A 15129-nucleotide genomic window follows, 5' to 3' on the forward strand; every position below is an offset into this window, starting at 1 on the left:
GACTGAACGCAGCGAGCAGCAAACCCTGACTGACAGTGGGGGAGTTCCCTGCTGCCTTCAAGCCCAGACTAGCCGCCGCTCGCTGTCCCACCTCTCGTCTCGCCTTCGCTGCTGCTTCCTTCAGGTATTCGTGCCGCAGACCTCCATGCGTCCACACGCACGCACCAGCAGGTAGAGAATGATCTGAGCTCTTCTTTTGTCATGTATGAAGTTTGTTCCATTGGTTTTATCCAAATCTCTACTAATTATGTAATCACTGCTCTAACCATTAGATGTTTTCTTTTCTACTCTATTTATTTAAAAGGCAGCAGAACTCTACTTCCTGTCTAATCACTTGTACTGTATCATGGTGTGTCATATTTTTTCATATGCTGTATCACTCCCATGTTCTCTTAGTTTTACCATGTTACAGGCAGCGGCCTCCGTTTACTCTGTGCGTCTGCATGTGATGCCACCATAAAGATTCATTCCCTGTAGTAACCAGGATTCACAGTAATGGACGCCCGCTGGTTAGAACTGTTGTAGAAGAAGCAGAACTTCAAGACTTAACGGTTTTAGGACCATCTGTCCTGCAGGTCTGTAGATTCAGGTAGCGTCTCCACCCTCACCGGTGCGTCTGTCGGCCTCGGAGCTGTAACATTCCTGCAGCCTCTCGCTTCGCTGTTCAGACATGTCGCTCTACAGCTTTGGCCTGGACCCGCTGTGCTGCCATGCCTGGAACAAGGACAGGACGCGTAAGTGGAGCTCAGAACATACTAAACCATCACAAACAGAGTAACAGTCCGTTTAATGTAGGCACACACACACACACACACACACACACACACACACACACACACACACACACATCCTTGATCATGGCAGCTGCCTGACATTTGAACACTTTTCCTTAAAGAGATTGCAATCAGTCCTAACAACAACGCGGTGAATGTCTATGAAAAGAAAGGAGGCAAAGACTGGGTGAAGATCCATGAGCTGACTGAGCACAGCGGTCGGATCACAGGTAACACAGCCCGTGTCCTCGCGCTCCCGCTGGAACCCAGCGGCTCTCATTCGCTCCTCTGACACAGGAATCGACTGGGCCCCGGAGTCAAACCGCATCGTGACGTGCGCCTGCGACCGCAACGCGTACGTGTGGACCCTGAAGGACGGCGCCTGGAAGCCCACCCTGGTTCTGGTGCGGATCAACCGGGCCGCCACCTGCGTCAAATGGTCGCCGATGGAGAACAAGTTCGCCCTGGGCAGCGGAGCCCGACTCATCTCCGTGTGTTACTTTGAGAAGGAGAACGACTGGTGAGAAACCTGTGATCCGATTCAGACCTTCTCACACGGTGGTTCTGCATCTGTAAAACACAGAACACTGACTGGGACCAGTTCTATAGAGGCTAAAGCAGTTTGTCTAACAGGTGGCTGAGTAAACACATCAAGAAGCCCATCTGTTCTACGGTTCTGAGTCTGGACTGGCATCCAAACAACATCCTGCTGGCAGCCGGGTCTGCAGACCTTCACTGCAGGTGAGACCGTGAACGAAGTCCGTGCTCTACGGGGTCAGAGGTCAGAGGTCAGGGGCAGCTTCTTAGGAACTGACTTTGTATTAAGGTCGTCTCAGATGCTCTTGATCGATGGCATTAAGTTAATTTATGCTAATTTATCCGTCCTCGTGCCTTCAGGGTTTTCTCCACCTACATCAAGGACATCGAGGACAAACCCGGGCCCACGGCCTGGGGCTCCAAGATGCCCTTTGGGGAGGTGCTGCACGAGCACAAGGACTGCGGCGGCTGGGTGCACAGCGTCTCCTTCTCCCCCAGCGGAGACCAGCTGGCCTGGGTGGCCCACAACAGCAGCCTGACGGTGGTGGACGCGGCGCGTGGGAAGGAGTGAGTGGACAGAAGCAGGTCGGCGTCCTCTGGCGTCCACTGTTTGCTGAGCTGACGCTGGTGGCCTCTGTGTTCAGGGTGACCCAGCTGACCACGGAGCATCTGCCCCTGCTCAGCGTGCTGCACGTGAGCCCCACGGAGCTGGTTGCTGCGGTAACTATTAGTCACGTTAGCTTCAGTGTATGACATTAATTTATTATGGTTTAAATCCGGATCAACTAAATGTGAATTAGTGTATAATGAGTTTATTAGGCCTTAGTCCGTCTCCGGTGGTGGTTTAATTGATGTCTGATGTCCCATTTCCGTGACTTGCATCTTTACATGTCGTCCCAGGGTCATGACTGCTGTCCTTACCAGTTTTCATATAAAGGTCCTGGAGCTCTGCAGTTGGTAAAGAAGCTGGATGTTCCCAAGCAGAGCTCCAAAGGCAGCATGTCAGCCATGCAACACTTCCTCAACCTGGACAAGAAGGCTACGGAGGAAGACGACAACGAGCTGGGCACCCTTCACCAGAACAGCATCACGTAGGTTCAACATCTGGACCCACACGGAGCCTGAAAGCCGACGCCCTGAGCAACATCATTATAGTAAGCCGAGAATGAGCAGAAGCGGCTTCGTCAGTCAGATAAACATGAACATGACCATGTGACTCCGACTAACAGGATTCGGCTCGTATTGAGCGTGCTTCCCTTCAGACAGTTTGGTCTGTAAAAAGGAGTTGTGCTGTGCTGGGTGGATGGGATGGAACTCCAGGCCTCCTACCCTCAGTCTGCTGCGACACCTGGTGGCTGAACGGTGGCAGCTGCTCGGATGGTTTTTAGCCTGGTTCAATCTGACTAAGCACAGAATGCTTTTACATGTAGCATGGTACACGTTCCTTTTGTGAAAGTTTTATCTGTCTCTGCAGGCAGTTGTGTGTAGTTTCTGGGTCGAAAGACAAAGTGGAGAAGTACAGCAGCGTGGGCCTGGACGGAGTCATGGTGATCTGGAGTTTTAAGGTGTGTCACTGTTCTCTGTGAAATGATCTAAGCACCAAAATGTAAATGAATTTAAAAAAATGCCATAAGTTGTGTTACCGAATCACACTCTTGTTCTAATTACCTTATTGATTAGTGTTACACTAATTGAATGTGGGCGAGTTTGAGGATACGTGTGGTATTAAGCTGCTCACAGATTTGCTTCATTCACAGTGTTTCGACAGTTAATTAATGTTTTAACCTGCTCCACTTCTGTTTTCCAGCATTGACTCGGCATTGACCTTGAGAAGTAAAATGGCCAAGACGTGTTAAACCTACGGTGTAAATAAAAAACATTGGCCCTCAAAGGCAAATGGACTCTGGTGTGTTTTGTTACACTGAATTCATAAGGTAGATACGAATTCCGTCGTTCAATACATCAGTTCTTATCATCATTCATCCAAAACTCAGGTCTTAGAGGGGGAGGCCACAACATCACCTGAATATGTTAATGCCTGGTTCAGGACGAATGGCACTCAGTTCACATCACAGACACACATATACTAAAATACAAAGGATAATGGTGTTACTGTTACAGTCGTTCTGTACCTAACAGAGGAAGCCATGATGAATTTCCTTGTTATTTGTTGATCAGTTGTGTTCAGAGAACATTTATAGAGAAGTCATTGTTTGGGAGTCACTGACTCTTTTTGTAGCCAAATTGTTAAGGCTTTTCTGTTGGTTCCTTTGTTCGGAGCAGTTCTTAGTTTGTTCTGGTGTTTCCTTGGTGTTGGGAGACTGGTTACTGGGTCGTCACCCAGTAACCAGTCTCCACATTTACCTGCTAGCTGTCAGAGCTTCAACCATCTGACTCGCATCTCGGCATCTTCTCCTCCACTGTCGCCTTCACAAGCCTCCCTAAACTCCACTGAAGCCTTGTTGACATCACTGCTTGTACGTTTAATGCCTGTAAACTTACTGTTGGATAGAACCTTTGCTCTGGAAGCCCTGTTCCTCCCTGGGATGCCCCCTGGAGGAGCTGGAGGATCTGACCACACAGAAGGCTGGATGGGTCCAGTAAATGAAGACCAGTTGATTTGCAGAGGCGTTGATGTATGATGTTGACATGGGTTCAGTCATTGAGCTGGACACTGGCACCACACTTTACAAAGACACTGGGGTAAAATTTGCCTGGTGCATAAACAGCCTTCATTTGGCTTCATATTAAGTGGCCCACGAACACTGTACAAATTAATTAATTCATTAGGAATCAGGTAATGTTTACTTTGAGGAATGATGTGCAATATCTAGTAGTGAAAATAACCCAAATCCCATTGAGTGCAGATACTGTAGTAAATATTACATCACAACATTAGTGAAATAATAGAGCGTCAGCTTTAAAGCTTTTCAAACGTTCTCTGATCTTTAACGTTATTTCGTGTTTCTACTTTAATCCATTTTAAACAAAGTCATAGTTCTACAGTTACTAACAACGTAAGAGTTTTACCTGACTTCAGATTTAAATGTGGACGTTGAATTCATGACGGAATGTGGAAGAAGGCGCCCCTCCCATGATGCACCTGTGCATCTTTGACGCTCCTACCTGGGCGCGTGCGGAGGCAGACGCAGAGGGCCGAGGAGCGTCGTCAGTAGCGGAGCGGGTGCAGACGTCCAGGAGGTAATGTCACATTAGTCCAACACGTGGGCGGCGACGCTGAAAACTCATTTATCTGTCGATTCACAGTTAATTATTCGTAACGTCGGAGTTTTAGAGCGGGAATAATCAGCTGAGGTCGGAGTTTCAGGCGCGCGTGCGGTCACGTTTTCTCCTCAAGCGGCACTGCCTCTGCATCAAGTCGTTTAGTTTGACGAAAAAATCATTTTATTTCCAAAGAAAACAAGCTGCAAACACAAACTTTATTTGTCTGCTTTGTTTAAAAATGCTTGTAGAGATTCGCTGATGATTTTCTGGTGTGGTTCAAGTCGTGACTTCGCTAATCACCAACCAAACCCCTTTAACTGGAGCAGGTTTAAGAGGATATTTATTCAAAGGACTCCGTGATTAGAACCTGTTCGTCCAGATCTGGGTCGTTTCGTTTACTAGAGGGAGACAAAGTTCCAAACATAGCGCTAAATGTGGTCAATTATACAATTACTTCAATTGACTGAAATGAACATATTTGTTCGTGTTCTTGTCTTTTCTTTCTTATTAATCACTCACTGAATCACTGTTTATGTATTGATGTCTTGGTTAAAGCTTCAGACAACTTGAATAAACCGAGTTATAAGGCTTGAAAGAACCGGGCCACAGGTCCAGAATAAGCCCCAGTGGACCTGCCGCGAAGGTTCTGGAAATGGAGCTACACGTTGGGCTGTAGCTTCAGTCGCCTGTGCGTGTTGTTCTGGCACATTCCTGAAGCAAACCCGTCTGTCCAGGTGACATCACTGTGGACGTTACAGATGTGATCAACTTCACCTGAGTGGGAGATGGAAGGAGTCCAATTAAAGTGCTCCACCTGCTCCTTCCTGCTTCAGATGAGTGGGTTTCTACTCATCACTGTGTCTGTTTAACTGCGGCTGCAACAGTTTGTTTGACTTTACTCCCTATTGTTTTTCACACTGGGGTCCGACTATTTGAAGCCAAATGTTTCCTCTGTGCCGTTTACAGTGCATTTGTTGAACTTTGTTGGTCGGTAGTTGGAGCGCGTGCCTTTGATGGTTGCCGTGCAGCTCTTCCCCATTCCTGAACGACTTCTCACATCGGTCACGTGGATTTTAGGCCGAGGGATGTTTCGAATATATTAGAGTTCATTTCCAGCTCAAGGGAGAAAAGTTGAGTTTGGAAACTCCAGATGTTTTGGGTTGAATTAAATGGAAAAAGCGACGGTTTAGAAAAGATTTAGAGCTCATGCGTTTCAGACACCTTCACTTTTTAGACTTGGTTTGTTGTCGACCTGTGACAACAAAGTAATGGTCCAACCTTTGAAACGCCTGTGGTGAGAAGCAGTGTGTGGTGTTTAGATGAGTTCCCCAACGCTGAAGGCGGGGCTCTCATCCCATCAAGGTCCCTCCTCTGTCGTACTGGTCAGACAGATACCACTGGTGACGTGTTAATGGTCCTCACAGCAGGTCGTCGCGACCAGTCGCACTTCACAAACTTATCCTGAACGGTCAAGTTTGCTGCTAAAAATAAATCAACACACAGGTTGTCAAGCTGCTGATGAGCAAGCACAATAGTTGTGTAACTCCAAGCATGTAAAAAATGCCCGTACATCCCGTGGGCGTCACGCTGCTGCTTCGCCTCCGACAACGTTTACGGCATGTGTTAAGTAGGAAGTGACTGTGGATCCTTCGGCTTCTGGGTGGATCCTTCCTCATGCTGCGCTTTTAACGAAAGGCTTCAGGAGTTTCCCTGAACATCTGAGCACTGTTTGTAGGCAAATACTCACACATAATCAAATGAACGGTGTTGGGTAGAAGGGACAAAAAGCTGGTGTGTTGGTGGTGGTGCCACAGCAGAAGTGACGGGAAGCAGAGGGTTCAGAGCTGGCGTTCCGGTTCTGTCAGGTGGACCCCGCCCAGAAACCAGCTGACGTTAATATGCACCCGTTGGACGGCATCAGTCGGGAGCCGTGTTGTTCAGGGCTGGAGGACTCCTCACGGGAAAAGCTTTGTTCAAGAGGGATTTTTTTCGTTTTCAGTTTGCAGCTTGTGTTTGTGAAAATGACTTTCTTGTGAACTTGGTAAGTTTGCTGTTGTGACGAATTGTTAGAATTGTTTGTGTGGCTCTACTAATAGACTTACGTGACATTTCAGCCTCAGTGGTACCAACAGCCACTAGGGTCGGTTTGGTGGTGGAACTTGTGGCTGCAGCCTGTTCAGCTCTTACCTTCATCCATCCAAAACCATCTGTTGCCTTTTATTGTTTAAACCAAGGGAAGAGAACATGGTCACGTCTCTGTTTTACATGGGTTTATTTAAAAGTCCAGTTAAGTACAGTAACTGATGAAGAGCAGCTTCGGATGATGCCTGTCTTTACTCTTTGAAGTCTTTTCCTGCTTGAAGCAGCCGTGACCAGCCAGGAAACTGAACTTGTGCTTATTCCTGTAACGTTTCAATGTTTCTTACTTTAGAATCCCTGTTTTTGTGTGTTGTTTTCAGTCCGTGTACTTTGTCATGAGAAGCAACCTGCTGTGAGGCGCCGTTGACTCCATGCATCGCTTTCCCTCTCATGCGCTACCCATGGACCCTCAGGTGTGTCCGCCGCCGCTGAGCAGCAGCCAGTCCATGGTCAGCACATATGACAAGTCCCCAATAAGCACCTTCAAGCCGAGCCACTCGCGGAACAACAGCTCCGGCTCCTCCAAACATGCGAAGCAGGTGAAGACTCTCACCGTCCATGCTTTACAGCAGACTAAAAACCTGTCAGTAGTTTGGGTCAAATAAACAATGCCTGTGTCATTGTCAGTCCCGTAACTGGGAGGTGATGGAGGACATGCAGCATGTGGAGTGTGGGCTCGGCTCCACTCTGGACCTCAGTATTCCAGGCATCTGCGAAGGCTTCCTGATGAAGAGGAGGAAGTACCCGCTCAAAGGCTGGCACAAGGTAATGACACGCCATGACTGGTCCCAGCTGGAGTTGTTCAGGATTTGTGCTGGTAAAGTCGTGTACGGACGGAGGCTGGTCCAACCTCACTGTGTGTGCTCCTCCTCAGAGATACTTCATGTTGGAGAAAGGAATTCTTGCCTACTCAAAAACCCAGCAAGACGTAAGTCAGTCAGGCTCCAGTCACTGTGTGGGCGCAAGTGACCCCAGCTTGTTTAATAACACGAGCTGTGCTTATTCTTATTTAGATCCAGAAAGGCAAGCTCCACGGTTCCCTGGACATCAGCCTGGCTGTTATGTCCATCAACAAAAAGTCCAAACGCATCGATCTGGATGGCGGACACAACCTGTACCACCTGAAGGTAAGCGCGACGCCCAGGCCGCTGCCACACACCACCACACGCCCGGGTTCTGGGGACTAGTATCTGCTCTCCCTCCGTTCCCCGTAGGCCAGGAGCCACGAGATCTTCTACATCTGGCTGACCAAGCTGTGCGCCCACCGCGTGTTCAAGAAGAACGAGGCCATGAGCGTCCACCGCGGCGTCCTGCACGCGCTCTCCACCGGACAGAGCTCCTTACCGGCCGTGGTCAGTTACGCCCAGCAGAGCCGAGTGACGGTCAGTGTTCAGCGCATTTATTTGACCTGACCTTTGACCTTTTCAATAATTAACCTCATTTAGTGTCCATTGTTTTGTTGTTGTATAAATGGGAAACGTGAGATTCTAGTGACGTTTTTTTTTTTTTTTTTCCCTGCAGCCCCCTCACTACGCCTGCTCAGCCCCAGGTTATGCAGCAGACATGGAGAGTCCTGCGTCAGCCATGACCTCCAACTCTGGGGTGACCAACAAAGTGTCAGCGTGGCTGCAGCAGACCCACGACATCGACGCCACCTCCAACGGTGAGGCCCAGCTGTGAGCCAACCCGCGGCCGCTTCTGCCCTGCCATGACGGGCGAGCAGCGTGGGGAGCGTGTTGTGTAATGTTTCTGTGTTTGCCAGATCTGGCTCGGTGTCAGGCGGAGCTGACCGAGCTGGCTCAGCTCATCCAGAGGCTCCAGTGGCTGGAAGGAGGTCTGCCCATCACAAACTCGGACCTGGAGATGCGAATCAGCATGCAGGTGGGTCTTCAGCAAGCGCCGGCGTGGGTCATCGTTTCTTCAAGGGCAACGTCGAACCTTCATTTGTGTTTTCTTTTAAGAATCTCTCTCTGGAGAAACCCAAGAAAAGGGCCATGAAAGTTCCTGGTCACGCCAGAACTTTGTCCCGGGTTGAGGCCATGGGGGGAACGGTAGGAGAACGACGGGGTTCTGAACCAGCTTCACGTGAGGCGGCCGCGGTTTTGACCAAGTCTGCTCTTCAGTTCACCTCCAGCCACCTCAGCACGCGCACTTCCACCTTGGGCACATCAGTCCAGTCCATCCCCGACTACGTCTACACTCAGCTGTCCAACCCTCAGGTCACCTCGCCTGAAGCCAAGAAGCTCCAGCAGGACATATGTGCGGTTTCCCACCGAGGTGCGGCCTCCCGTCTACTCAGAGGCCGCTTTTAGTCCCACTGCGGTTCCCAACGGTTTCCCGAGCATGGGAGTTCAATGAGTTTCTCTGTCGTTGCAGTGCACTCCTCTCTCAAGGGCATTCACGAGGTCTTGACCTTGGAGAGAGAGCGGCTGCGGCAGGCCTGGACCAGCCCCGACCTGAGGCAGAACACCTCGCAGCAGCTGGCCTCGCTGTGCAGCACTTTGTCTGAGGTAGCGCCCGGCTGAACAATGGAGGCCAAGCCTTCGCTCTCTGTGGGGAACGTACTGTAGAGCAGGTTTGGGCTGTTTCTAGGCAGGACAGGCACAAGTCATCACAGGTGTGACCTGAGGGAACGCCTCAAGCCTCTCTTCACTGGGGCCCAGATAACAAAGTGCTGCGCGTCGGAAGATAAAACTGATTTTAAACTAACATCTGCTCTCCTCGTTCGGTGTCTCGTGTGGGTTCCTCCGCGCTGCCTGCTCTGCTTCGGTCCGTCTGCTTCTCCGTGTCTCTCGCTGAGCGACACCGGTCGGCTGACGTGGTGTTGGGGTGTATTTTTGTCAGTTGCCAGGCATTCTGTCTGTGAGCAACACACACATTAGCGCTTCTGGTCATTCCTGATCTGAGCAGAGCAGGAAGTGTCACCACAAAGTGAATGAAGGGAAGGTTTGAGTCTCTGCTGAAATGTCTTGTTCTGGTTCTGATTAAACATGTTAACCAGAATCTACAGCCCGTCTGTACCATTGGACCCTGTGGGGCATAGTTTGTTAGCGCATTGTCCTGTTCTTTGCACGATGATCTGACTGTTGGTTTTCTCTGTCTCTGCTTGTGCTGCTTGTGCTGCGTGGCTGCTCTACATGCGTCTGTCAATGCGCGTCTGTAGTTTGACATACAGTCCCGTCTGACCAAAGTCCACTCACTTTCCTTGTCCTCTGACTCTACTGAAGAATCCTACTGCACTGTCCGCCCAGACCAGGTGTGTACTCTGCCTGCATTTTGTGTGGCACTGTTGGTTTGGGGGGTGAACTTCCATGTAACGAATTCACAAGTCTGGAGACTCTGATGGAGAAAAGTGCGCCGATGTCCTTGGGTAGAAACTGGGATAAGTTGATCTTCATCGTCCAGCTGGATGTTGAATCCCCTCTTCTCTCTCTCTCTCAGAGAACGCCGTCACTCAGCCATCGCCCTCGTCCTCCCTCGGTGGCTGAATCCATGGCCGAATACTTCGACGCCAGCGAGGTGATCATGTGCGATACTTCGTCAGAGGCCGAGGCTTCTGACGAGTCCGGCCTGAGCGACATCACCACCACCAGCACCTCTGAGCCGGAGGAGGGACACGGTGAGTGTCTGCTGTGCCCACAGCAGCTGCCTCGTCCTAAACGCCACTCACCGTCTGCTCTGTCCTCCAGCTGCTGCCACTCTCAACTACAGAGCCAGTCTGCACAACGCCCCAGACAAGCCCTCACCAGTACCAGCAGACACTGGTGAGACACGTTACCAGTAAAGGCTCCTCACAGCTAATACTGAGAGACTTTTCATTTGTGTGTATGTGATGAGAACTGGTTGTTTAATGTACTGTGTGACTGTGGCCCAGGCCGTCGCTCCACCCTCCCAGCTCCGTCGGCAGACAACAGCCACATCGGCATCATGACCATCCTGTACAACAACATCGGCAAAGACCTTTCCAGAGTGTCCATGCCGGTGGCTCTGAACGAGCCCCTGTGCCTGCTGCAGAGGCTCAGCGAGGAGCTGGAGTACACTGACCTGCTGGACGTCGCAAACCACATCGACGATCCGTACGAGAGGATGGTGAGAGCTAGTTTGCGTGAATGTGTGCATTTAACAGAAACAAAGCAGTTTGCTTTTCCTCCATTGGATTATTCCTGCTGGTTATTCATCATGTTTCAGTGTCACAGTGGGTTTGTCTGAACCAGTGGAAACAACCAATGAATGAATGAATGAATATCAGAGCTACGTGTCGTTAGAGCTCCACTACACTTTGTCCAGATCAGCAACAACTTGGGCTCATCATGGGCTCGGTGCTGCAGCTTGAATGAGTCTGACAGCATCAGTGATTTATTTATTCATTCATTCATTCTATTTCTTAGTCTGAAGTGTGTCCTTTTTTACAGATTGTAGACCTTTTTTTAAAAAAAAAAAAAAAAACACTTTGTTGGCATTTTTTTTTTTTTTTTTTGCAGTGCAGCCTTTGCAATGTCTATTTAGAGAAGATAGAATGAAACGTTGAAGCACAAATGACTGATGAATTGATAACGTTCTTGAATGATCCGTGGGTGCATCGCTGACCCTCAGAGCCTCTCTCCGTTCCAGGTCTACGTGGCAGCATTCTCCATTTCTGGTTACGCCTGGGCGTCATGGAGGTATCGCTACAAACCCTTCAACCCAGTCCTGGGAGAAACCTACGAGAGCCAGAGGGAAGACCGAGGCTTCCGTTACATCAGTGAGCAGGTAGCCAGACGAAGCGGCGAACTCGTCCAGCATTCCTCTGCTTCTGAGCTCGGAGCAAAGCGTTTCCTTGCTTGTTGTGTTGTCAGGTCAGCCATCACCCGCCCGTCTCCGCCTGCCACGCCGAGTCGGACAACTTCACCTTTTGGCAAGGTAGGAGCCGTTCGAGTGGGCGCCGCTCGGTGGCCTGCACACACTGGACTCAATGATTGTGCTGTGTGTCCCCGCAGATCAGAGATGGAAGTACAAGTTCTGGGGGAAGTCAGTGGAGATCATGTCTTCTGGACAGGTCAACGTTACACTGCCCAAGTGAGCTGCTCCTTCCTTTGGCTAAGTCACACATCATGGTTTAGAAGCTTTACTGTACCACCAGTATGTGACATGTTAATTAGGACAGTAGAGGAAACCTGGGTGTGTGCTGTGACCCTGGAATAGATTTACAGTAGCTGCAGCGAGTGTGTCCTATGTTGGATGAGAGTTAAAGTCACAGATTTGTTTTTTGTTTTTTTTTTTAGGTTGATCAAATGACAAATCGTTTCCTTTGTGCAGGTACGGCGACCACTATGAGTGGAACAAGGCGGTGACGTGTATCCACAACGTGCTGAGTCAGCAGCGCTGGTTGGAGCACTACGGCGAGGTCATCATCAGAAACACCAAGAGCGACGTCTGCTCCTGCAAGATCACCTTCGTCAAGGTCGGCGCGCGTGCAGCTCGCGGTTCGCACGTCTTCTGGTTGCTGGTGTCTCAATGTCCTCCTTCCCGATCCTCCAGTCCAGGTACTGGGGCTCCGACAACAGCAAGAACGAGGTTCAAGGCGTGGTTCTGGACCAAGCTGGAGACGTGGTTCATCGCTTTGGAGGCTTCTGGCATGAAGGCATCTTCTGTGACACGCTGCCAACACCCAAGTGCATCTGGAAGCCAAGTCAGTAGAACCCTTTATGTGATGAGAACCGATCATCTGCACAGTCCTCCATAAACACCTTCTGCCTTTGTCCACATGTTCTAATTGTAGACGTGCAGCCTGAGGACCACTCCCGCTTCTACGGCTTTTCCCGTTATGCCAGAGAGCTGAATGAAGTGACTGCAGAACTGAAGGCTTTGCTCCCGCCCTCAGACACTCGCTTCAGACCAGACCAGAGGTCCCCGACACCTTTCTGCATACGAGCTTATGATGTGCTGGCCTTCCGTCCTAATGGCTTTCTCTTTGTGTCCTCAGACTCCTGGAGGAGGGAAGAGTAGCAGAGGCAGACAAGATGAAGGATGAGGTGGAGGAGAAGCAGAGGGAGCGGAGGAAGGAGCTCGCCAAGAGGGGGGAGGAGCACGTGCCCAGGTTTTTCAGGTAAGGATTCCAGGCGTCACTGCTTGTTATAGTGACTTGTTCTTCATGGTTAAAAAAAAACAATAATAATAATTTAATACATCAGAACAGAATTGTCACTTTATTGAACCTATTAACCTAAATAATAAATCATGGTTTAAAAAAAAAAAAACCTTGATGAAATCAAAATAATAGTGATATTGGGTTTTATGACTGACTAGACGTCAGCTACTGTTTTTACCTTGTAAAGCTCACTGACATTGGCTTTGCATGTGCTCAGGAAAGACGTGGACGAGGCTGGCAGAGAGGTCTGGCTGTACAACGGCACCTACTGGAAACTCCGCAAAGAGCCAGGCTTCGCCCACACTGACAACCTGCATCTGTGGTAGAGACCTGCACAGCGCAACTGAGGCCGAGCACGTAGGTCCCACGACGGAGGAAGATCCCCTACGTAGTGAAGATCAGTTAGAGCCGCATGGTGCAGTGGAGGCAAAGGGCTTTTGAAAGCACACATGAACCTCTGGTTTGGTTTGAGGTGAGGTGCGCCTGTGGAACGAATGAAGGAGAAGCCGGATGCGTTCCCAGCCTTTGCCCTCCTCTGACCACAATGGAGACCTTGCGTATGATCAGATGTTGGATGCACAGTTTTTACACTGCCCTTGAGAAAATGATTGATTGTGTGGATTGAGGCCCGTGTCCTGTATTTGTGCTGATCGTGTTCATTTAGCTTCATTGTGTCCGTTTAGAGTTGGAGTCCAGAGGATCGGTGTCATCGGAGCACACGGTGGCTTCATGCTGGTGCTTGTTCGGTGTGTTAAAGGGGAACTGGTGGTTTTCTGCTTCCTTCTCGGGTGTTGATGTCTCAGATGGTGACTTTTGTAAATACGGTGTATATTTAACCTAGCGAGGTTTAGCTGCGGTACATTGGTGACTACTTGTCCTCTGAGTCCTTGTGCTGAATCGATGTAGTTCTCTTCACGGTTCTTCTCTTGACTGTGTCAAAATGAGCTGACTGAGAGTCTTGTCTTGGATCAGTTGATGCAATGAAGTATTTTTATTGATGTTTCAACAGTGGATTTTAATTAGGAAAAGAGACTCGTGCTCGTTGTCTGTTGTTTCTTTGTGGTTTTGTTCCAAATAAAAGGCTCCATATCAACTGTTTGCCTCTTAACCTTTTGTTCACCGCTGAACTGATCCTTGTAGTGATGTCATCTGCTCAGCTGATCTAGTACAGCATGAATAAGATGACAGATTTGTCAGAATCTTCTACAAATACAAAGCACTCAACCATGAACACTACGTTATGGCTTTAAGTGCAGAATACGATGCTGGTTAAGATTTTTTTTTTTGTTCTGTCCAGCAGAAACAAGCAGCATGTATCGCTAAATGCCGTATTGTGATGTAAAAGCAAAGCTGTCCAAGGGGAGTATATTAAAAAATATATATACTGTTCTTGATAAATGGTTTATTTAATGTTTTGTTTAGCCCATTCTAAATATTGTGTGTTGCTGTGTTTGTGGACAGGTTGAGTTTTTGCGTTTGGGTGTGTGTGTGGGGGGTAGTGGGTGATTGTGCAACCAGCTGCTGAATCCAAGCAAATCCGTTAAGCAAACAATCAGTGTAAAATAAATAAGTAGGATTGTACCTTTAGGCTAACACATTCATAACTAAACCACTGCTGTACTGTGGTTTACCTTTAAAGTTAATATCAATAATAGTGTTAAGGTATGTGCACACACTCATACATAATCTCGTAATACTTAACAGCCATGACATATAACATCACAACTATCATAATCAAACATTGATATTGGTAGTGATTAAGTATCAGTAATATTTACATCTAAGTTTAGAAAGCCTATTTATCAGCCCAGGTGTTGAGTGTCCCACTACAAGGTTAGTAAAGCTGTAGCTAAATATTGTTCACCCAAAGGGTGAGGCAGGCTTTGGTACGTGAGCAATGCCACTTGGGAGATCCAGGGTGATGTGAGGAGCTCGGCCACTACACCCATCCAAGCCCACACACCTTCAGTTCCAGCGGGTCAACGGTGTCCGCCCCATGAGAACCAGGGGCAAACACTCCCCCCGGTGGGAGGGTCGGCCTGAAAGAGCGGAGCCCGAGGACCCACGATCCATAGGGAGCCCGCCAGGAGATGCCCCCGCGCCCAGAGCAGAAGAGAGACCACCCAGGCGGCAGATCCACGTACCCCGGATGGTGGTGAATTAATTAAATGTTCAAGGCACATGACTGTAGGTTTGTGAACTGTGACAACTACCAAAGGACATGGAGGCTTTCTGTGGACCAGCGAGTCCTGCAAGAGCGTTAATGGGAGGAACTGGGTATTTACACCCTGATGTTATACAGACTGAAACCAATCAATGTGTTCTGTT

The 15129-nt window shown here is 49.1% G+C and overlaps 2 protein-coding genes and 1 long non-coding RNA gene across 8 annotated transcripts; 2 read left to right on the top strand and 1 right to left on the bottom strand.

Annotated features, from left to right (window-relative positions):
- Positions 1-10: 10 nt before the first annotated feature.
- On the top strand, positions 11-3201 carry zgc:86896 (uncharacterized protein LOC415190 homolog). Of its 3 annotated transcripts, none has more exons than XR_003786608.3 (10): positions 11-171; positions 576-734; positions 896-1003; positions 1071-1293; positions 1407-1514; positions 1671-1877; positions 1955-2030; positions 2211-2464; positions 2540-2875; positions 3118-3201. XR_003786608.3 is itself a non-coding variant. In XM_029158836.2 (10 exons), the coding sequence occupies exons 2-10, from the start codon at positions 671-673 to the stop codon at positions 3121-3123; spliced, it is 1074 nt and encodes a 357-aa protein (XP_029014669.1). In that variant the 5' UTR covers positions 11-171; positions 576-670; the 3' UTR covers positions 3124-3201. The 3 variants fall into 3 exon arrangements, 2 of the variants coding, with proteins under 2 accessions (XP_029014669.1, XP_029014670.1); XM_029158836.2 differs by having other exon boundaries at positions 2211-2401; positions 2785-2875; XM_029158837.3 differs by lacking the exon at positions 11-171 and having other exon boundaries at positions 189-734; positions 2211-2401; positions 2785-2875.
- Positions 1207-4471, bottom strand: LOC129604422 (uncharacterized). Its single transcript, XR_008695265.1, has 3 exons — positions 4341-4471; positions 3813-3995; positions 1207-1343 (listed from the first exon to the last, which is right to left on the bottom strand). It is a non-coding gene; the product is annotated as an uncharacterized LOC129604422 (long non-coding RNA).
- On the top strand, positions 4382-13894 carry LOC114860664 (oxysterol-binding protein-related protein 7-like). 4 transcript variants are annotated; one of them, XM_029159414.3, is made up of 23 exons: positions 4382-4511; positions 6995-7213; positions 7302-7439; positions 7549-7602; positions 7688-7801; positions 7889-8056; positions 8196-8337; positions 8437-8555; positions 8636-8725; positions 8798-8951; positions 9051-9184; positions 9838-9930; positions 10116-10293; positions 10364-10438; positions 10549-10763; positions 11286-11423; positions 11510-11573; positions 11651-11729; positions 11970-12114; positions 12192-12342; positions 12433-12559; positions 12637-12759; positions 13019-13894. In XM_029159414.3, exons 2-23 carry the CDS (start codon positions 7046-7048, stop codon positions 13125-13127), a joined length of 2778 nt encoding a protein of 925 aa, XP_029015247.1. In that variant the 5' UTR covers positions 4382-4511; positions 6995-7045; the 3' UTR covers positions 13128-13894. The 4 variants fall into 4 exon arrangements, with proteins under 4 accessions (XP_029015247.1, XP_029015245.1, XP_029015248.1 ...); XM_029159412.3 differs by having other exon boundaries at positions 8636-8951; XM_029159413.3 differs by lacking the exon at positions 4382-4511 and adding an exon at positions 6418-6576 and having other exon boundaries at positions 8636-8951.
- The last annotated feature ends 1235 nt before the right edge of the window (positions 13895-15129 follow it).

Source organism: Betta splendens, chromosome 8, assembly GCF_900634795.4.
Source record: "Betta splendens chromosome 8, fBetSpl5.4, whole genome shotgun sequence".
NCBI lineage: Eukaryota > Metazoa > Chordata > Actinopteri > Anabantiformes > Osphronemidae > Betta > Betta splendens.

What these genes read in the sequence shown, in the direction of transcription:
- LOC114860664 (XM_029159412.3), top strand. Translation starts at nt 7,046, where the DNA reads ATGCATCGCTTTCCCTCTCATGCGCTACCCATGGACCCTCAGGTGTGT. An exon ending in ACTCAAAAACCCAGCAAGAC is followed by an intron (nt 7,603 to 7,687) that starts GTAAGTCAGTCA and finishes ATTCTTATTTAG; the next exon opens with ATCCAGAAAGGCAAGCTCCA. An exon ending in CCCAGCAGAGCCGAGTGACG is followed by an intron (nt 8,057 to 8,195) that starts GTCAGTGTTCAG and finishes TTTTCCCTGCAG; the next exon opens with CCCCCTCACTACGCCTGCTC.
- zgc:86896 (XM_029158836.2), top strand. Translation starts at nt 671, where the DNA reads ATGTCGCTCTACAGCTTTGGCCTGGACCCGCTGTGCTGCCATGCCTGG. An exon ending in CTGGAACAAGGACAGGACGC is followed by an intron (nt 735 to 895) that starts GTAAGTGGAGCT and finishes TTTTCCTTAAAG; the next exon opens with AGATTGCAATCAGTCCTAAC. An exon ending in CCACGGAGCTGGTTGCTGCG is followed by an intron (nt 2,031 to 2,210) that starts GTAACTATTAGT and finishes ATGTCGTCCCAG; the next exon opens with GGTCATGACTGCTGTCCTTA.